Below are 22,982 nucleotides of genomic sequence, written 5' to 3' on the forward strand. Positions count from 1 at the left end.
TATATATCAGAATCTAAACACATTGTCAGAAAAAAAAGTAATTACACTCAGTTAACTTCACTTAAAAGAGAAAAATGGTTTTGACAGTGGCATGACTGTTGTGTGAAAATTAAGCTGCATACAGTCAAACTACCAAAATAATCTGAATGAGCTCCAGAGAACCAGAAAAGCTTTTGATAACTTTAAGTGTAAATATGAAATTAATAAAAACCAAAGGTATTATAATGTCCCCCCTTTCTTACATTGCTAAGCATCTATTTTATATTTTGAAAATTTGACCTAAGTTTCTTGTTTGACTCATATTGCCTTATTGACTCAAAATGAAGACTGTTTTGAAGAAGCCAGCTGAGGGTCAAAGTGAAAGTAACATAAAAGGAAATGTCAAATAAGTAGAAAATAAACAGTCATCTGTTAATAATAAGCAGTGTTTCGGGAACACAAAGCTCACCATGAAGCCAGGAGCGCAGGTACAGATCCCTGTGACAGGATGACAGTCAGCTCCATTGGTGCAGCTGCAAGGCAGAAAGCATCCTTCTCCGTAGAATCCAGGAGGGCAGGTCTCATTGCAGTAAAGCCCTGCCCACCCTGGTGAGCATGTGCATTCGCCAGATAGTGGGTGGCAGCTACAAATACATCCAAACGTGAGGAATAGGAGATAAAGGTAAGAAAAGTAAGCACCAAAGCGATCAGCCCTTCATATGTAAGCAGGATCAAAGTATGACGCCTGCAGCAACAGTAGACTATGTGCTTGTTTCAGATAAATGAAGTGTCCCTTTTCTCCTTCATTCAGTAATGACTTCTATGGCTGATGCCCAGGTCCTTCTGGAATCAGAGCATTAGCACTACATTAACTATGAATGTTGCTGAGGAATTATGAATGAAGCAAAGGTCGCGATTAAAAGCTAACTGGATGACATGGCTGCGATGTCTGCAGACTTCGGAATGACCACTGGCTTTAAGGTAAGTCGAGGCGAAGTTAAGTCACCGAGGTCCTTGTTCACTTGGAATTATGCGAAAGACAATATGTGTTGTCTTCATTAAAAGCCTTCAGTAAAAGTAGCCAAATTTGCATCAACAAAATGAAGCAAGAGAAAAAAAAAATTGGAAATGCCAGAATGTAATGAGCACATATTGGGTAGGATACAGTTCCAAGGACATGGAGCAGAAACTGGCTCTATCTCCCTTATGCTTGTGATGGGATCAAGGGAAATGTATAAATTCATTTGTTTGTTGCTCTGGGAGCTCTGGGGTGTAGATGGTAATTAACAGGTTCAGTAATAATGGGACTTGCTTATTTAAGATGTGAAACACAATTAGAAACGTCCTAAAATGAACGCAAAGAGGTTGGGTGATATGGTCCTGTTTTTCTGTACCAGTAGGCAAGTCTTGGAGCAGCACAGTGAACAAGCTGCAGGCGTGACAACTGAGAAAGAGGAAACGCCAGATATAAATAATTAATGTAATCTAACTGTGAGGTAATGAAAGCCTGAAGAATTTTAGTTTGTGATGATTTTTAGTTAGTGAGGAATGTCTGTACTGATCTCTTTCTTTTAATGAAGATCTGAATCTAAAATAACTTCCTAAGCATGAGGCTTAAGATGCAGGGTGAAATGAGCATAAGGCAATGATATGAACTAAAGAAATTATCAGAATTGTTTTCATCGTTCAGCTAAAGGAAGTTACTTTCCATTTATGATGTTATGTGATTCAAGCAAAGAAGTGGCTGAACTCAATCTGTAGATCACGAACAGAGGGTTACTTGGTGCCACCAATATTTTTTTATGTATTGTTCTTACTGATTGTATTTCCGAGTGGCCCCAGAAAGGACCCCTGTGTATAACCTTGGTATACGTTGACACCGGTTATCAGCCAGTGCCAAGTGTTGCCATGCACCGAGGTTATCACTTACCTGACAGTGTTGGTGGTATTACAAGGGCAGTACTTGTCACAGATGAGGCCGTAAAGGCCCGAAGGGCAGAATCTCTCTTGACAATTAGGGCCTTTAAAGCCTGTTTCACACAGACAAGCTCCGTTGATGTGGTGACACTTTGCACCGTTCTGACACTCACACCTTTGGTTGCACTGTGGACCATAGGTGCCCACAGGACAGTCTTCTTGACATCTGAAGGAAAATTGCACAGAAATAACACTAAAATGCTGCACAGGGAGAGGATAAAAAATTATCAATAGTAACCTACAAAATAAATAATTTAACCCAGTGCCAAGCAAATAAAAATGTAAAATTAAACACTTCAGTGGCTATTTCATGTTTAAGTAAAACTCTAGCTTTAATAACCACATATATTATTAACACTTCAACATTCAAAATATGGCTATGTGCTTTAAAAGACCTAGACTAGGATGGTCAATTTTCTTCAAGTACTTCTCACAAAATCTCTAAAAGTAGAGCCTGCTGCGAACACCTCTGTGTCTCTGCAGGGGCTCGATGAGACTTGGCAGTCGTCGTCATGCAGGAAAATTAAAATTACTTGAGAGTTTTTCCAACATGAAGAACTGAACCAGATCAGAAAATTGATTTTTGTCCTTTTCACTTCTCTATACTGTATTAGTGGGTTATCGGTCTCAGGAGTTGAACAAAGCTGTTGCAAATAGTTCAGTTACATAAGAAAACGTTCGAGCCATGCTTCATGTTTGAGTCTCCTCAGTTTTAGTAATATCCGGGGACAACTGAAATATTATACTCGACAGGAGAGGCGGGGGGGGTTAACGTGATCTCAGATTATTCCTGGCAGGTTCATTCACCTGCCACTGACAAAATGAATGAGGGCAATTTTGTAAAATAATAAAGTAAAAGAAAGGTCTTGTAAAGGAGGTGTTTCCATCAAAGAGACAATTGCTTTACTCAAACTAATAAATGCGGGCTGCCCTGGGCCTCTCCAGCAGGCATGGGAAACTAAAAAGATCCGTGTATGTTGATGAGGCCTTAATATAAGTCCATTACTTATAATTAATGAGCAGAACCCAAACAGCATATAGCCCATGGTGAGATCAATGGACAGGCTGGGAGGAGTGAATGTGGATGAGGCCTCCAGACATGAAACCTTTCTGGCCAGGATGCAGTACAAGATTAATTAGGCATAAACACCCCTATTAAAAGCTTCCAGTGCACCTTCAGATGGAGTAATGGATGTTAATAAATGCTCATTTCTCCTGAGAGAGAGATTTTATAGCGTTACCGTTATCTTTTAAAACAGAAGCCAGATTTATGCCTCATTTGGAAATTAACAATGGGAATAGGTCAATGAGTTTCTGTTTAAACTCATCGTTTTGCATCAGATCAAAATATTAATAAACCATGTCATTGTCTGACCTACGTACGGTTTAAAGCACAAGTGAGAAAGTTTGCGCTGAGTAATTCCCAGAACGACAAATATGTTTGGGCATCAGCTGTTTACCTGCGTCCACTGAATCCAGCTGTGCACTGGCACTTTCCAGTGACATGGTCGCACAGGCCGCCATTTCGACACGAACAGTCTTTGCTGCAGTTGATGCCGTATTTGCCCAGAGGGCAGGGCTGAGCGCACACCGAACCCTTCAAAGGACAAGACTATATAAATACCACAGGAGAAACTCTGAACACAAATGTTAATGTCTGAGCCTAAACGGTCAAAGTCTGCAGATATATATGCAACTACTGTTAAATGCAAATACAATCTCACTGACACTGTTTGGTACCCATGGTACATATCAAATTTAAATATAGCATAATATGGCGAAGAGGTATTACATGGCCATAAAAACAGTAATGAAAACACAAATTACAACATTTGCAACATTTATTTTAGTCTTACTAAGGGTGTAGTAATTGTAGCACACTGATGTTGTAAAAGCAATTATTTTTTTATCATGGGATTTTTTTTCTACACTGGAAAAATTTAATTTCCTACAATAAAAGAAGAAACATATTTATGAAGGGTTGCGTAAAAGATTATCATCCAACATAACTTAAAAAAAATGCAAATAAAAATGTTTCCTTTTTTTCTTTTATGAAGAAACACAATGGCAGTCTTAAACATAAGCCCAATGACATTCAATCATTTTCTTCTCTGAGGCATTTCTCTTTTATTACATTTTTGCTCTTTTTGTGACCTACCGTCCAACCAGCAGGGCAGGAACAGTCTCCGGTAATGTGGTGACATGTTCCTCCATTTTGACAGGGGCAGCGCTGCTCACACTGCGGTCCGTGGCTGCCGGAGGGGCACCGCTCCCCGCAGCTGCCACCACACATGTCAGGCATCAAGTCCCGTAACGTACGCCAATATTTGGTCACAGAAAGCAGCAAAGTAGCAAGTGTGTTTCTGGTACTCACAAAGCTCCTGTGTATCCTGACGCACAGATGCACTCTCCTGTTTCATGGTCACACGTGGCACCATTGAGACACTGGCAGGGCAGCAGACACCCCTTGCCATAGTAACCGTTCTCACACAGGTCCTCGCAACGCCACCCCTGGTACCCATCCGTGCACACACAAGCCCCTGTTATAGGGTTACACTTGGCTCCATTTCGGCACTGGCAACGATTACTGCAGTGAGGACCCCAGAAGTCACTCTCACAGCCTGCGGGCACAAAAATAAAAAGGGATTAAAAAGGTCAGAACATCAAACTTATTTAAAAAATAAGTTATTCTATTTGTTCTTGAAATCACAGAGGTCATTTAAAAGAAAGAAAAGTAATTGAATTAGTCATTAATATTCTCCTTAAAACATTAAATAGCTCATTATAAATAATAAATGTCAAGAAAAGAATCTACTCAACCAGAGTTTTTATTTCAAGTTCAATTTCTGCAATTATATTCTAATAAAGACAACTCTTAGTGTGAAAAGTCTGGGTTTTATATAAAAGGATAAATCTGTGATATTTGTCAAATAACTATGTGCCTCAATTGCAGCAAAAATTTTACCCATGTGTATTTTAAGGGGCAAATTTGGATTTTTGGAGCCACACTAGTTTCCCTCATGGCGTGCGCTCAGTGACTGAGCGTCTGTGGGTCAGCAGACACCCAGTTCAGCTTACTGAGGACTTTAATTTATATTTTAGGCCTCTGTGTTTCACCTCATTTAAACGTGACCAGGCTCCGTTTTGCTTTGCTTTATATGCGAGGATATTAATTGAAATCTCAAACTGCAATCCTTAAAACGATAACACTACACTGAAGTAGTGTTTTTTGTTCATTTCTTTAAGAGTGGCAGAAAGAGCAAAGACAACCAGAGAAGCAACAGTTTGAAACGCCTCTCTCCAACCATTCAGTCAGTCGCCAAAAGAACAATAAAGCGGTTATTAATTGACATCAATTAGGAAACTGTCAGCTAGTATGCCTAAAAAGAATCAAGTTCTATTCAGGAGGAAATAGTCATAGGTTCACTCTCTTATAATCAAAATTATATACAAGCAATCTGGATTTATTTTGTTATGTCTGGAAAATTATCACAAAAATGTCCAGAGACAACTTGCCCATTCCTGTGTGTGCTGACTTGCAAAAAGAAAAGTGACTTCAAGGTAAGGTATAAAACAGACCAAGAAATTTTAAACTACGAAATGTTTAAGCGCAGTAAATATTGATTGAAACACACACAGAATTGGACTGTTGACTAAAACCGAACCGGTTTGTGATCGTCAATGCACCATATATAAGCACTAGATCACTGTGACAAAGACACTCTTTGGTCTGGATGTAATGTGTGAGGATAAGTTAGTTAAATGTTTACTAATAAAATCAAAATAAGCAGAGCTTTGAAATAACTTTATTAAAAACCATTGCTTCCATGACAACTATGCAATTCATCCTCACTGCAAGGGAGTGAACTTATTAAATGTGTCTAGTAGAAACTGTGGTCCTATTAGAAACCTTAGAAGTTGGGCAACGTTCCATACTATTTAGAGAATAATCACAAAGGCTGCAGTTTTACTAGCCATCTTTATTGTTAATATAAGATGTTAGACAATTTAAAATGCAAGTTTCCTAATCATTTGTCTCTGCTTAAAATAGTCTGAAAACTCTATTTTACAGAGACTGTTTTCAGACACACACTGCATACCTTCACATCTGCTCCCAATATTAATAAATAATAACTAGCATATGTTCAATGCTATGTTTTTATCTTATTACAAGCTTCCTACAGAATTATAGTTCCTGCAGAGTGACTGGAATTGGACAAAATGCGTCCAATTCCTACTGTCGACCTGTTCAGGGTGTATCCCGCCTCTCACCCAATGACTGTTGGAGATTGTCACCATCCCCCCTGTGACCATGCAAGGACAAGACGATGGATGGAAGACCAATTCCTCTCAAAGCGTTTCAAAAAAAAGAAATCAGCAACAAAACTGTGACCAGAGCATCCCTGCTTACTGTCTGACAACGCAGAAAGGTTTAGCCAGAATTAAAACCTCGATGAGGCCACAGTCGAGTATATGGTCCATGACAACTATGCAAAGTGTCTGCAAGTGTAAGCACCAGTAACCAGCAAAAATTGTCCATCTGCCTGTAAAACGATTAAGCTATAATAAGGCGTTATCTAGAGCTCACTGACATTGCCTAATAGTACATGAGGGAATGATGTAAAACAAACTAATTCCACCGGGAATTGGTCTGTTTACAAAAACTCAATAAAATCTATAACTGCAAGCAAACTGCTAATTTTCAAGGTTAAATGAGCAACGGCCTCCTTAGTGATGAACAATCAGCTCTGAGATGGGTTTGAGGACAGTTCTCACTCCCACCAGGGTAATTGCTCTTTTGAGAAGCTCTATGATTTACGTGATTGTTCTGGCTTTATGTCTCTCCATCAGTAGCCGCATTACCAGCGCTGTATTGCTTCACATAGAAGCCCAGCTTGAGATCCTAACCAGCACAACAGAGAGAGAGAGGCAAATACTCAATCATCGATTCCCACATCATTGCAGCCTCAGTTGTAAATGTAAAGACACTTCTCCCCCCTCCTCGTATGCTCGCTTTGCCAAAGCTGTGATCAGTCAGAGTAGGAGCCTAATGAACCCTCTTTCATGGAAGGCACTGAAGCTTGTTTTTTCCAGGTACACAGCAGGATGATGATCAACCCTTCCCTGATGCGGACAGGTCCGCTCCGAAGGGGGTCTCTAAACACCGGGCAAGTGCAGTATTACTTCAGCCGGCTGGACAGACTAGAGGCCGCATTACAAGGCTCACACTGATTTTGATCTAATCTGCTCCTGGCCTGCATTTTGCCATGAATGAGCTCCCTGAAGGCTGAGATGCTGCCACGCAAACGACCCTGGCACATTAAATCTGAGGTGTGTTCGGGCAGTTGTGGTAATGGATGAGCAGCTTAGCTGCAGCTCTGTTTAGCGGTCTATAAGCACTCATCAGTGTTCCCTAAGCACATCAGAAAAATAGGCAGGCCACATAACTAGAGGCATCATAACTAATGTTTTCAAAAATCTGAATGACAATAACAGTGAGGGGCATTTTGTATTCTTACATTTACAGTACCATGCAAAAGTAGATTCTCTATATTTTGTTTCTATTTCAAAAGAGAGAAAATAAATTATAGATCAACAAAAGCTAGAAGTAATTGTGTAAGGAGAAGTAAAATAACACATGTATTTTTGAAACATTTAATAAATAACGATTTGGAACAAGTGGTTTAATCAGGTATAATCAGCAAAATGTGTCTTGCTACTTAAGATTAGTAAGTTCAAATACAAACTTCAATCTTCAACTTCACAGACATGCACAACTTTGTGGTGGTCTATTACATGACTAGTTTGTGAAAAGGTTTATGAGGGATGCATGCTTTTGTAGGAAACTGGATATCGCAAAATATACAATACTTAAGAAAACAGGACAAAAGACTTGATTTTTAATCTTTTGAAGCCTGAACAACATTACCAGTTTGAGCCTTAAACCTTCTTTAGTTTACAGCTAACGGCCTCAGCACACTCCCAGCAAAACCCATTATCTCACCGCCTCTCAACTAAGCAGAGGTTCTCCAACTTTAGCCGGCAGTCTCTCTCTTCCCAGCTCTGACAGCATTTAACTGTGATTAAGGAGTCAGAGTTCATGATGAGCTGCAGGCGGAAACACAGAGAGAGAAAGCAAAGAGAGGAAAGATCTAGCATAAAAGCTTCACTTTCTAGAGGGTACACCTAAATTGTGTACAGTGATAGGGACCCCTGTGGGTTTGATGTGTGTGGGTAGGAAATCCCACTCATGTCTGAATCCCGAGAAGTTGCAATCCATCCCATTAAGTGGTCTGACCTGGGTCAGTGTACCTCACCAGAGAAAACACACACCTTACAACCTGGACTATCGGTGTTGATAACAGTCAAAACGTAGATAACCTCACACACAGAGAAAAAGGTCCAATCCCAAGAGGGCGGGCCAAAATCCCCTTGGGTGTAACAAAACAGATCACGATGAGGGCTACAGGCAGGTTGAAGCTTCCAAAGAACCGGCTGAGAGAGCCATCATGGTGGTAGCTGAGCTTTGAAGTGTACTCAAGTGTCTGCATAATCAGTGGCTGGCTGCAACAGGATTAAAACCACAGAGCTTTCAGCAGCCGACTTCCTGAACTTGGCTTCTACGTTCACCACAGTTCTCTATAAGTCTCCACTGCAGAGAGCTGCCATAATCTTTGCAAGGCTAAACTAAAAATTTGTATGCGAGTCAATCTCTTTAAACAGAGAACTTTTCTCCCCATGCTGGGTTTTGCGCTCCAATTTATACAGCTGGATGCAAGACAAAAGAAAACTTCAATTACAGCCCAATCACATTTAGTATAAATGGTGGCCGCTTGAGGTTGCTAGTAGTGACGGCTGCTTGCTACTTTCACATCTCCAACAGGAAAAAGAAAATCGACGTTACTGGAGCAGGAAAATTTGGCGTTCAGCCCAACGTCACTCCCTGTGGTCTGAGTCACTGTCACATAACGCAGTCTGCAGACATTTGAGAGATGACTTAACGAAAGAGAAGAAAGGCATAATGCCTGAGAACCCATTCCTCCACACTTACTTTAGTAGAGCTCATAGCACAGCAAAGTAGCATGACTCACTGTCTTGATTAAATTCCTTCATTTCCCTATGAAAAGAATCCAACCGTAAGTTCCAGTTCCGTAAGTGCAAAGTGATTTGCACTTTGCACCTCTATTTTCTATTTTGAAATCAAGCGTCACGGCGGGACATGGTGCCAACAAATTTCAAGATGAAATTGTATAGTACAGAGAAACACTTCATTTGGGCACCTATTTTTAATATGGCAGCTGGTCAGAGGAGATGGGAAGATTAATGACTAAATAGAGTGGAATCTCAGAAAGAGAAAAAATGACAAAAAACCTTTAGAGTCTGTAAAAGCCTTGATATTTGGGGAAAGATTCACCTTCCAGAAGGATGATGATACATTTGCAACCTTGTAAAATAAAATGGCTGAGAATTGTATCTTTTTGCAACCAAGTTAAGGAGTTATGGGTATGCAGAAAATATCTGAATTTGGAAAAAAGAAGATCCAAGTAAATTTTTTTGGTATGGTCTCTTTAAACATCAAAAACAAAATATTACATTCTGCACTCTAGTTCCCTCGCTTGAGTTTGAGTTTCAACTTGCAACACAATTTAGAATTTGAAGTCTTTTGGTCACATGACTTGGAGTCTATAGAAGAAAAATCCATAAATTTACATGAAAAATATCATTATAAAAATGGACAATCAATGAAAATCTAATGAAATCAGGTGTGTCTCATTAGTCTAATGTAGTAAAACAATTCAGCACTGATTCTGCTTTTTGATTGACTGGAATTATGGACCCCACATGAAACAATACATCTTGCAGCAACTGCATGGAGTCTCACCAAACAACTTTCATCTTTTGCGATTTGCACTTGAATACACAAATTTTCTGGTGATTTTTTTTCCTACTACACATAAATTTTGAAATCATGCTTAATGGCTAGACACGGTACCAACAAATCACCACCTAGGATAGCATTATAAAGACACACGCTTCCTTTTTGACACTGTTCTTTTTTTTTATTAAAAGCTATTTCTTGAACAGAACTGAAACAATTTCCCTGCAATTTAACTGACACAAAACTACCCACTGCTCTGCTTTTCTAACACTGGAGTTATTCAATAAAAGCCTGACTCACATTAAGCTATTCATCCCACCTCGCTGGCTCAATGATGCAGAGAAAAAGAGTGAAAAGCAGACAGGTCTTATTCAGGGTCTAGAGAGAAGGAGATGATTGTTGTGTAAAGTGAGGAGTTTGCACTTAGTGATAGATGTCTCCCAGTATTGTTAAAAACTGAGGCTGTAAAAGCTGCCAATAAGTGAGGAGAAAAGCCACCGTCCCTTTTCTGTTCTGCTGACGTCTGAAAAATAATAGTTATTTATTAGTCCTCAGAAAAGCAAGTAAAACTTAAAGATGCATTCACTAGAGTTTGACAAACGGGATTCTAAACATGCTGTGGAAAAAAAAAAAAGCCCAGCTGCCAATAGTCATGTGGGTCATTCTGGTGAATTGGAATAACAGCCTGCTACAGCGTCTGCTGATGGGCGTGTCTTCTGTCCTGCCCTAATTCATCTTAGCCGACCGAGGCCCTGTGTGTTCATATTTCCCCGGGGGGAGAAGAGCAGAGCATCAAGCTAACAAAACAACACAGCGACACTATGTACACTTTGCTTCTTTTCCATCTGCTCGCTCCTTACACCACCGTGCAGTTGGCTGAAAACTAACAGCATTTGACGGCTCCTTACTTGGAGACTCAAAACTAATGAGAGACCAATGTAATCCTTTTAGACCTATGCATTACTGATTAAAAGCTCCTGCTCAGTTGTTTACCCAGACGAGGATCTGATAATTTGTCTGTGTTCTACTAAGGATGTTAGCTTGAATCGATAAAAGTGCAGCAGGTGCCAGCTAGATCCCTCTACAGGACAGCCCTAACTGGGTTAACAGCTCCAGCGGTTGATCAAGACGTACAGGGCCGGGGTCATCTTGTGCAGCATTCCAAACAAGCACTTAAAAGTGAACATATTTAAAAGGGCGTCCCTCGCTTTTTTAATAAAGTTAGTCGCGCTGAGCAGCAATGCAGGCAGGCTGGAAAAAGATTCTTTGCCTCAGAGCAGTATAAAGCAGTCAGTTGTTCAAGAGAACCTCACACGGCTCATGAAATTCTCTGGATCAGCAAATTGTTACACAGCCCACTGCTCCTTCCAATTAATTATTTACCCTTCACCCTGTCCTGCGGAAAACAAAACCCTTGCTCTGTGTGCCACAAGACAAAAGCAATAAAAAGGAATCAGAGCTGAGGTGGGACTCATATACCCAAACATACATAGATGATCCAAGAACAAGCATAACAACATGCATCTCAAACTTAAGTAAAAAAAAGTCATTGAGATTGGAAGTGCACTGAGAAATCTGATCAGCTTACTGTTTAGAGTCCACTTATTTTTTTATTGTGGATAATGTTAAAGAAAACTCAGCTAGCTAGTTTCAGTTGTGTAACAAAAGGTTTGTTTTGGCTATAAATAACAATTAGTAAGTGCCAAAGGCGGTTATTTTCTTTTTTTTACTTGACCTTTTATTTATACAGGGTAAATGTCATTGAGAAAACTAATTCTTATTTTCAAGAGCGACCTGGTCCAACAAAAAGTTCCACACAAAGTGCATACAATGCCAAAACGTATCAGATAATTAATTACAAAACTATGGTTAAGAAACAAGCCTAATGTAGTAGCACACTGATGTTTTCTCAATATTTTTGAAAAATGATATTTTATTTTTTGTTCTGCTTGGCACTGTGAACTTCTATCCATCCATTTTCTTTACACCCTTGTCCCTCAGTGGGGTCGGGAGGGTTCACTGTGAACTTGTTGTTTTTAATTAATTTCTTTAAAACAAGGTTTGTGTTGAGGATTTTTTGAGAAGATAGTTTCTTAGCAGTACATATTCACACATAGCTGTAATATCACAACATTGGTATTTTATTTTGAAGACATCAAAATCAAACCACAATTAGCCTTTTTTTTAAAAGCAACTATTCAACCAATATTGTCATTGTAGCTAAAATTTTCTTTGATATCTGATGGGCATGTTTAGTCTGCTATGGTATTTAAATATATAAAACGTGGACAGGAAAGACTCAATTTATACAACGTCATGATGACGTCATTGTGCCGTCACGTGACTCTCTTCTGGCGCGCTTTAATACGGAAATATCTTTGTTTGAATATCTGAACCGGGAAAATGTTTGACACTGAAAATTACGAGCCAGGATGCACATGACAACTGAGGCAGGAACACCCGCGACAAACCGTGCCAGTTTATGCTGAGAACAAAACGTAAGTCATGTTGACTGTGCGTATGTTTTTGGTTTTTTTGCATGTGTGTGTATGGGTGCGCGCGTGTGAGCTGTATGTCGGCACAGACTTTACTATCACACTGCGTCCCAGTTCGTGACGGCTCCTACGTCACACCAAACACTCTCCTATGTAGGACTTTAGCTAAAGGATACAAATAAAAATTCCACAAATGACAGCTGAACCTTATTTACAGTTTCTTCACAATTTCTTATAGATTTTCCCACAACTGATGGCAAGTATCTCCCCAAGGAGAGTGCATACTGGAATTAAATCTAAATGTGCACATTTATTCACCCTGTCACTTTATTTTGTTCATTTTCACTCTTATCAGATTTGTTTGTTGCAATGTTTTTCTCTTTTGGGGAAACTGGAACCCAATGGTGATTGCATGTAGTTCCCCTGAAAATCCCAGCTGACAAAAGGTTTGTGTGTGCTCAGCAGAGAGCAAAGCTTTATTTCTCTGGTTTAAAAGTATCTACTGAGAACACACTTTCATAATAAATTTTGATTAAATAAAGGTGGGAATTCAGAATAACATTGAGTGAAAAAAAGAAAAATATGAAATCAAGATGCGATTGTGTGTGTCCCAATCCTAAGAGCTTCAGGTGTGTTTTCCATCATCAGTAAAATCAAATCACAATCTTTTACCCAGCACTCTGTTTCATTTTGAGAGCAAGCCAGTGAGTGGGAGCTTTTGTTGTTACTTAACTATTCTAAATGGATTTTTTTTTTTTTTTGCTAGACTTAATTTGCAGAAGTGGTCCTAAAAGTGAAGTACTAAACAAGAGAAAGTTTCAGCTGTTAAATGTGTATACATGGTAGCAATTAGTGCAACTTTTTATGACTTATGTGGTTACTTCTGTGGTTATCCTGCAGCACAGGCACAATCCCACTCTATTTGCTAACACCTCTACATGAAAACAGATTGATTCATGTGTCTTTGAGTATGTAACTGCTAAAATCAGGCTTATTTTTTCAGAGGTTTTCAGCTTTTTTATTCTATTTTATTTTTTTCTAATTTATCCAACCTTAGATAGCTACGCACAGTGTTGAGCCATAGAGATAATAGTAGGCTACAAAAGCAGGCTGTGATGGTGCACTCTCAAACCACAAAAATCATCAGCACAGCATGCTGAGCTATACAAACAACATAACAGCCTGCAGCTGTAAGGGCAAACCCTGTTGTGTTGCACATTTAGTGTCACAACAGGGAAGCTTTAAATGCAGCGAGTCTCACAAAACTGACCATTATGCACAAATTACTAACACTTATCACTTACACAGGTATGCACTGATTATTGTTATATGATAACATAGTAGTTGTATTTGGTCCCTAACAATTTTACACTTTAATTTTTTTTGTCACTCCCACATAATTATAAGTAAGGCTTTTTTTTTCTTAAAAAAAAAGTAAAATGCAGAAGTTCATCTAATTACTGTCTGATTAAAATAGTAATTATTTTTTCAGAGGAAAGAAAAAAATGCTTCACAGATGTTCACTGATGCTCTGTGTGGCATCAAAACATTTAATTTGACTTAAATATTTTCCAAAAACCTTCCAATACACACCTACCATAAAATTATGTGATAGATGACATTTTTTTTTCTAAAATACTTTTTAATTCATTCATTTAGCTAAATAACCCACTGATCAATGATTAAAAAAAATCTGTTACAAATTTAAAAGCAAGTAGTTTGTTATGTTGCAAAGATAGGTGACCCATTAAGGTGCTTACAAATACTACATAATTGTGTCAATAAATAAAGAAATGCATGTTTATTTAGAAAATGACTTGCAATGAAAGCTTTGATGTAGATGTATAGAATTAAGGCACTTTTACCTGAAATGCCAGCAAGAAATCAACAATATTCTCTACCTAAAGTTGTATTTGACTTAAATGATAAATTGCCCCCTGGGACCAGCAAACATTACAAACTTTAAGTTATTATGACAAAGATACAACTACATTTGTCTTAAGATGTAAAATAAACATTATTCTTGAAGAAAAAAATTACTTAGTTTATTGCAAGTTAACCAGATATTGTATGTTCTTACCATTAGAAGAGAGTTTACAAGATATTTCCTTGAGAAGCCTCTGGATCCTTGAGCTCTTTCTTATGGTTGGAATGTAAAAAAACGCTTTCTGAGCAGCACGAAATGCCCAACACCTGACCATGAACAAACTTACAAAGACATGAACACTTCATTACTCAACCTTGTTTTCCTCTTTTGTAAAAACACTGTCTGTATACTTAAAAGGAAGGGAATATATTTTTTCTGTTTTGACATAGTTCAAAATAAAAATTATATATATTCTAAAAGATATGTACATGTTGATAGATTTTACGTTTTTATCTATGTTATGGAATACTGCCTGTTTAAAAAGGTAAACAAAAGTTGTTTTTTTTGTTGTTTTTTTTAAACTGTACAATCTAGACATAGCTATCTGTGTAGTTGTGTCAACGCACTACGTCTGACGTTAGCTTCTAAATGCTGAGACGGAGTTAAGAAGAAACGGGGGAGGAAACCAGATGTTATTAACCCTCTGATGCGTGACTGACTGACCATACAGTCTTCCGTGAGTGGGTCCTTTTTGACCCGGGTTCCAATCAATGTGTTTTTATGCTACTTTTGTCATTTTGATTCAAAATAATGTTTAGTATGATACTTTCTACTGTGTTTTATTTCACACAAGAATTATTTCATGTTTGAAATATTTTCATTTTTCACTTTTTTAAATGTTTTTAGATCAATTTGTAGAACATTTCTGACAATTTGTAGAACGTTTTTAAAACAAAATGACCACAAAAGCAATTTCACAACAATGATGAAATGTCAATAATGGACAATGTTAACATCCATTATGTGTGTGTGTGAGTGTGTGTGTGTGTGGGCATGGGGGGGGGATGCAAAAGAGCACGTTTCCTGAAACTAGCTAGCTAGCTAGCTAGCCAACCATACACATACACACACTCGCATATGTGATACACATAGCATAATAGAACAGAGACAGTAATGTTAGCTAGCTTGGTTAGCTAGCTAGTTACAGGAAACGTGCTCTTAGTTAGCTAACCAAGCTAGCTAACATTACTGTCTCTGTTCTATTATGCTATGTGTATCACGTATGTGAGTGTGTGTATCTGTATGATCCATCCATCCATCTTCCGTTTAGATCAACTGGTAAATCAAGAGCTTCGCTTTTTGGCTCCGCTCTCTCTGACCACGACAGATCGGTACAGTGCCTGCTTCACTGCAGATGCTGCACCAATCTGCCTATCGATCTCCTGCTCCATTTTTCCCTCATTGGTGAACAAGATCCTGAGATACTTGAACTCCTCTACTTGGGGCAGGACGTCCCCCCCGACCCAAAGAAGGCACTCTATACTTTTCCGACTCATTTATTTATGCATTTATTTCTATAGCTATGAATTTTTATTTTATTTATTGAGATGACAAAAGAAAGAACCTTGAACACATTGATCAACAGGTTTTGCATGTCATTCAACACACTCTCTCTCTTGGTTTTCTCATCCAGGGTGTCAGACACACAGACAAACACACACAGACTCACACACAGACATGCACACACAAATAATAAAGATGCACAATAGTATAGGTGGTAATGTTAGCTAGTTGGTTAGATAACTAGTGTTGGCTAACTTTGAAGAAGGCTAATATGTTGATTTGTGACAATAACGCTGTCACAATACTCATGATTGACACACAAACACATTTGTGAGATAAAAAATAAAGATAATACTTATACGTAAGAGTTCTTGCTATGTAAAATAATATTATTCAGGGGTGACACTTAGGTCTCAGTGTGTTTGGTTCACAAAAAAATGTTTTCCTGATAGTCACAGTTGGTAAGAAACAAAGATTCCCATTAAATTTCATAGGAAATGAATGCGGGTCATTTTGGACCCACTCACAGAAGAATGGGGTAGTAACATAAAACATGCTATTTCTTAAAATGTATAAAAGGTCAATTAAAAATTTTAATTGCATGATATCAGTAACATATTTCTTGAGGAATACCTGGAATATGAAGTGATGATAACTTTTCATTACAAAGATATTGCAAAAAGATTACTCCTCTACTCCTCTACCGGGTCAAAAAGGAACCAGTTACGCATCAGAGGGTTAAAATTGCTCAATTACACATTGCTTTGAATCTGAGAATACCATTTTTATTAACTGTATAGTATTTGTTATAATGTTGTAAACTTTTCTTTATTGCACAGTCTCTCATTTCTTTTATTTTTGGCGTCATATCAGTTTTTTTTTTAACCTTCTTGTGAATTTGCATGCTCCCATCTACTGTCCACTGAGAGAACTTATAGTGTTTCCCCTACCATGATCCAAGCTCCTCTCCCATTCTGCTCACCCCAAGAAGATCATGCATGTGCTAACTGTAACTGTTCCCATTCAATTCATTTTGTTAGACTAAACGACATGAGCTTTTTCTGTCCCTGCATATCACTACTCCCAGATTTCTCTTAAAGTTAAGTTTATAGTTGACACATTGACCTGGCCGCCAAGGTGCACTTGCCAGTCATACTGTTCGTGCCTATGTGTGTCGGCTTTGTGTGCTGTCGGGGTGCCTGGTCATGCACCTCAGATTTTTTTGTATTTCAGTGCGGATCTTACCCACCACCTTGCACTCAACCCAGACGACAAACTTAGAATGTTCTCTTGCAGAGCAGGCACTCTATGAGGGCTCATTTTCGGAGAATACTGCACCAATGTGCAGGTCAAGTGCAAAATCCACAGCACTTGCTAGACTTGTGCATGTTTAACTCAAACTTTAAAAAAAAACGTGACTAGACTCAGCCGTTACTCTCCTGCAACAATCAGCAGAAGCAATTCCCCTATTCCTGGTACACAAGCAATGGCACAAAAAATACAAAGAAGCTCAAGTGTTCTTTTTTCTAGGACTGTTCTCTCAAGTAGTGATATATTCAGGCAAGTGCTTTCTCAATAACTGTTAAATATGTTTTATTTGTACTAGTAGTCTTAATAGAAAGTAGGGGTTTTCTGGCGGATCAGCGATCTTTAAAATGCCTGCCCTGCCGATTCCAAATTTGGAAGATACTGTTTTTTTGTGCTAAATATTGCAAAAATGTTGCTAAGTTGGCAACAGCAGTGTGATTGTTGTTAATCATGCGCATGCAGACGACATATAAGATAAGATTGGTTTCACATGTAAGTTTCAGTGAGTAGCCATTTGTTTGCTTGTCAGCAGTTATGCCTTACTTTTTTCATTTAGATTTCATTAAGAAGATGGATTGAGGAGTTCTCCATATATTTTAAACTAAAGCCTCTTGTAGCCTAAGATCTGAAAAAGTAAAAGAATGACAAGGCCCTGTTGTTATTGTTTCTCAGTATAATAAAGCTAGGATTGAAAGTCAGACTTGAAAAAACAATACTGACTCATGTTGAGACAAAAAAGGATCTAGCCATTTAAAAATGCTTTAAGAAAGTGAAATTCAGAAAAAATGAAATATATTTGTATTAAAAGTAAAACAAACTAAATAAAACAGGGACGCATCTCCTGTAAAGAGTATGGTGTAAATCTCTTTAAACAAATAAACAAAGATAAAAAGAGATTTCTGTGATATTTTGCAATTAAAATCATCTCCAACAGGAATTTAAACATAGCATATTGTCAAAGTAGTTACTCATTTTTTAATTACTCTCTCCATTTGTTCAGATTTTTTCAAGCTGTGGAGAAAACGGTGCTTGAAACGCAGCATTGAGCAACTTGTTTTCTGATATGTCAGTTTGATTATTCTATTAAGCTGTGCATGCAATGAAACTACAGAAGCTGGAGCCAAATCACCAGAACCTATTGACCGACACAGTTGCATGAGTAAAATGCAGTGGACATTGTTGTTATTTCTTGCTTATACCCTTGACATTTCCCTCGGTGCGTTGTGTATGCAAAACAATGCTTGTCAGTTGTTACAGCAAACCTGGGATTTTGTGTATTTAAGATGTTACAGCAGATGGATACGTCCCTCTATGTAAACACTAAAACATGATTTAGCTTGAAGAAAGCCAATCAGTGGGCCCACTAAATTAATCCCAACAATACAGAAACCCGTATGCACACTGAAACATGAGGATAATTGCTTTTTAATGAACTCACATTATGCAAATGCCCATTATGAAGCCATTAATCTTTGGGAGTGTTTCTACCTGCCTGACCACAACTAATGCCAAAAGAAAAAAAAACAACTGATGGATAATACACACAAAACATGATAAAATAGAAGAAGCATCTTTCATTTCTTTGCTCTTACTTAATAGCAGACTATGAGCTGAATAAAGCAAATTCATCAGTTGTTCAGCGCATGAAAACTGATGAGGAACAGAGGATGAACATCAGTCATGTTCCTCTGACTGATTTTAACTAACACATGGTTGGTTTAAAAAGTTTACATTTGCAAAAAAGTAGTAAAAAAAACTGGAGAGTTACAACTGCAAACGACTGCTTCTTCCAAAAAAGGATTTTATCATCTTGAAACAAATCCAATCTCAAAATTTGTAATACTTATGGATGCCAATAAGTTTTGAGAAATTTTTACACCATCAGTTTTTTACTCTCAATTTTTTTAAAACAAAGTTTTTGATCATTTACATTAACATAACCACTGATTGATGTTTGTGGAATAGGGCTGTATGTATGTAAAATGTGTGACAATCAAATCTATGAGATGTCTGTCAAAAAATGTAACTATTACTTTTGATTACAACAACCCTTAGCAGGGGGATGTGTCAGCTGACCACAGATGGGCCACCCTGCTTTTCTTCTGTGCTCAAGAATCAACGCCTCTGAGGAAGCAGATATTTGGCTAAAGCCCATTGATCTTCTGTGCCTCCAGCATGACCCATCTAGTGTAGGTTATTGAAGAGAATCAATGGGCATCAATGGTGCACAGCCCCTCAGTGTTCCCAGTATGTCTTTGTCTTCAATCACACAGCCGTTTTGTCTCGTCGACTTGCCATCTGTAAACCCAGCTCAGGGCACAATGTTAGTCATTCCTAACACTTTTATTTTGGTGTCACAGACCCACTGTCACAAGAAAACTCATTGGAATAACAGTGATGAGTTGATTTAAACCACCCCACCACCTCATTCCCTCAGGAAATCTCACAGAGAGCCCAACTTGGATACAAACCATCCCTTTAAAGGACGTTCGTGTCTGAGGCCTTATTTATTACTTCACTTGTTTGCAGGATTTTCTGTTCGGTTCACAAACTTTGGAAGTCCTATCAAAGTACTGCAAATGATCTTTCACTTGAAGTTTTTTGCTGATTATACTCAAATATTCAGACTTACAATAACAAGAGTGAAGTGAGAATGATCTACATTTTAGCACTGGATCCTGTGAAATATTTCAATTTTGCGAAAAACAGAAGTAACCCACATATTGCATTATACTCAGGCGGGAAAAAAAAAATAGCAGCTCTGGGTGGATAAAACGCTGGTGCAATGTGAAGGGACAGAAACTAGAAAACATCTCTTGCAGCCTTTGATTAACACGGGAAAAACTGTAGATTAAGAGGTTTTGTTTTTCATCATCTCTCCAGGACAATACAGACCACTGAGAGATTTCTCCCCCCTGCCAAAAAAAAAAAAAGATGGGCATGAAGCAGAGAAGAAAAGCGGAAATCCAGGAGTTCTTCTCAAATGAAGTGCTGGCTCCGAGAGCAGAGTTATTATCCCAGTCTCTGAAACTCGCGAGGCACATGAATTATTCTCCCCGATTTTCAAAGTCAAAGTGGAGTAGAAAGTATACAACAGCAACTTAGGGTGGATTGTGGGTGAGCAAGTGGGAGAAAGGCAGAGAGAGATGTCGTGCTTATATTTAAGAGGCAGCTAAGACATGAATCAATCTTAGAAAAGCAGGGTCAGCAAAGGTCATGAATGCGTCATTTCAGTACACAGGACATTAACTTTTAAAATATCTAAAATTAGACAGATTTAATCATCGGTCACTTTTGATTAAAGAGGACAAACAAAGGGGGGTGATGGTGGTGGGGGAAATCCTTTAAAAACCTTATTTAAGAGTCAGTGAAAGGACTACTGATATTGATCCACAGACCTTAACCCTCTTTTTGTTCTGTTGTGGAGGGCAATTTTGTCATTCATGCTGCCCGATGCCTGCAAACTGAAATGGGAGTGAGACCTAGAATCATAATATGTGGCCATGTTTAAAGTGTGTAAAAATCACACTGTGTCACGTTTTCATGCAAATCCAATTTCTCAGGGGGTACTCATTGCTTTGAGGATGCGAGTGCCTGAACCAGTAGGTCAGCATTTTCTGTCTTTCATCCATCAAAACTCAATTGAAAGGTATTAATGAAGCGCATTGCCACAGGACATGATGAACTTGTACAGGTTTGCCATCCCGCTCACATTTAATTTTAAATTAGGTGAAGACACAGACTTTTTTTCCTGTTTTTATTTCACCTTTATAATTAATTTGTGATCATGTTCTGCAGGACACAGATTGAATCTTTAAAAATTAATCTCGCTGTCCTCCAACGATTACATTTGCACTAAAACTTCCTTTGATCCTTATCATCCAGATGCCTTTTTTGTCAGTGTTTAGATCTTTAGCTACATCTCCGTCTTCCACTTACTATTGGTCAGATATGCGATAGTGTCTCTGTGTTTTGTCCTTTTCTTTTTCCTGTTTGGCAAAAGAAAACTATTTTAATTGAATTTCTTGGCTTTTAATGGCTGTGTTACTCCAATCGGAGATCAGGAGCGTTGTTTATCTCAAGTTGGGTGGAATTGACTGAAAGTATTTGTGTAAATGTTAATGTAGAAAGTATTCTGAGAAATCGAAACTTGGGCTTTTCTAAATAAATTAGTAAAATCTGCTTACATCAATCCACTAACACGGCCGGGGTGAACCATTTCTGGAAATACACTGTGACAATCTCGTTCTACAACAGCTTATCAGAATTATTTGCAAAGGTTTGTGACTTTATAAAATAATAATTACATGATTTGCTCCCTTCCATCTTTGTAGAATTTGTGTTTTTACTTTACAAGCGTGCACACCCTATAAGTTATACCAGTCAAACTGTGGTGACAAAGGCTGCAGTAAAAGTAAGTAAGGTGAAGAAAACCCGAGTATCTTACTCAAACATCATGCAATATAACCTTCTGAGAGGGTGGCATGACTGCAGGCAAGGCAGAACAAAGTAGAATGCAAACTACAACCCCAAATACCCCAGGGCCTGGAGGCAAATTTGATTAAAAGTTTGTTTTTCTTCACTCTCAACAAACAGAGGAGCTCGTCGATGCGGCACTGACAGTTAATTGGACTTGGCAGGGCCACGAGTTCATTCGTCAGCATTGTGTGGGGCTTGCCTGGGAGGAGCAGGACAATCGATGTCCCTGAGGACGGCTTGTAATCACTGCAACACTCCAATGAAGTCCAGGGTTAAACATCAGGAGATTGCAGGTGCACCAGAGGATCTAAGAAAGACTGCTAATATGCTCCCTTTCCCAAAGCAGACCAAGGACACTGCAACACAATCCCCAAACTGATGTGGTGATCCTCAAGTAAAGGGCAACCTCAGGAGACTGTTTTTACAAAAATTATCATAATGTCAAGGTTCGAAGGTATCATCACCTAAGACTTTTAACAAACATAATAATACATGGGAAGGTTTTTAATATATATGTTGAGAATTTCTATTGAGGGAGACAGTATTTAATTTGAAATTCACAAATAAAAACAATATTTTACTGTTCTTGATTTGATTTATAATGGCTCTATCACAATCGTTTATTTTTGTTCAAAGGCAGAAAAGGACATGTACCTCAAACAAATGAAGCTCAGACAGTAGCTTTTGGATGCAGCTGATGCTGTCAAACGTTCTATGACAGGTTATGACATATTTAGCTGGAAGTATTAAAAAGACCACTGCATGAACACTGTACTCAGAGATGCAATGTAAGCCGCAGATATACACACACACACCACTGCTTCAGATTTTAAAAAGTGTCACTCAGTGATGATTCTCTTGCTAATAAAAAAATGCTTTTAGTGTCTTTAATGACAAAGTAGTCCAGCCTATTTTCTGCTAATAATTGTTAGACCAATTAGAGCACTATTGTATTGTGTACCTTTTTTTGGACTTTCAGCCCAAGCTGGTCAGGAAACTATTGATAGAACAAAACCAGATGGTGACATTATGGAAAGGTTGCCTACAATGTCCAGATATGACAAATCACCTTAGTTTACACTCTTCATGCAAATACATGAAATATGATTACATAAACACTTTAAAGAATAAGTGTTAATGAAAACATTACACAAGTTAATATAATTAGTTACAACCTATCTCTACATGAAGAATTAAAAAACACAGCCACTGTTTAAAATCAGTGGTTTCATGCTTTTAAAACAATTATTTCTAAATAAGATTTTTTTCAACAAACTTGTTTTCTTTTGAAAAATCGTTAAGTAAATCCATGACAGTCACAGCTAGTAGTGAGATAAATGTAAAGTTGCTATTCACTAAAACAATAGGTTGTTTCAAATTAAGCAAATCAAACAAAAGTACACAATAAACGTTCATCAAATAAGTTTCAAGTAAA

The 22,982-nt window shown here is 38.1% G+C and overlaps 1 protein-coding gene across 8 annotated transcripts in view; it reads right to left on the reverse strand.

The window, feature by feature from the left end:
- Positions 1-22,982, reverse strand: part of megf11 (multiple EGF-like-domains 11) — a 107,804-nt gene that overhangs the window by 34,885 nt on the left and 49,937 nt on the right. For all 8 annotated transcript variants that reach the window (XM_017305510.1, XM_008412216.2, XM_008412213.2 and 5 more), the window contains 5 exons: positions 4,331-4,577; positions 4,115-4,235; positions 3,417-3,553; positions 1,910-2,122; positions 449-623 (listed from right to left, as the gene is read on the reverse strand). In XM_017305510.1, the coding sequence (XP_017160999.1) occupies positions 449-623; positions 1,910-2,122; positions 3,417-3,553; positions 4,115-4,235; positions 4,331-4,577 (893 nt within the window). The remainder of the gene's footprint in view (positions 1-448; positions 624-1,909; positions 2,123-3,416; positions 3,554-4,114; positions 4,236-4,330; positions 4,578-22,982) is intronic.

Source organism: Poecilia reticulata, linkage group LG6 (assembly GCF_000633615.1).
Source record: "Poecilia reticulata strain Guanapo linkage group LG6, Guppy_female_1.0+MT, whole genome shotgun sequence".
Classification (NCBI taxonomy): Eukaryota; Metazoa; Chordata; class Actinopteri; order Cyprinodontiformes; family Poeciliidae; genus Poecilia; species Poecilia reticulata.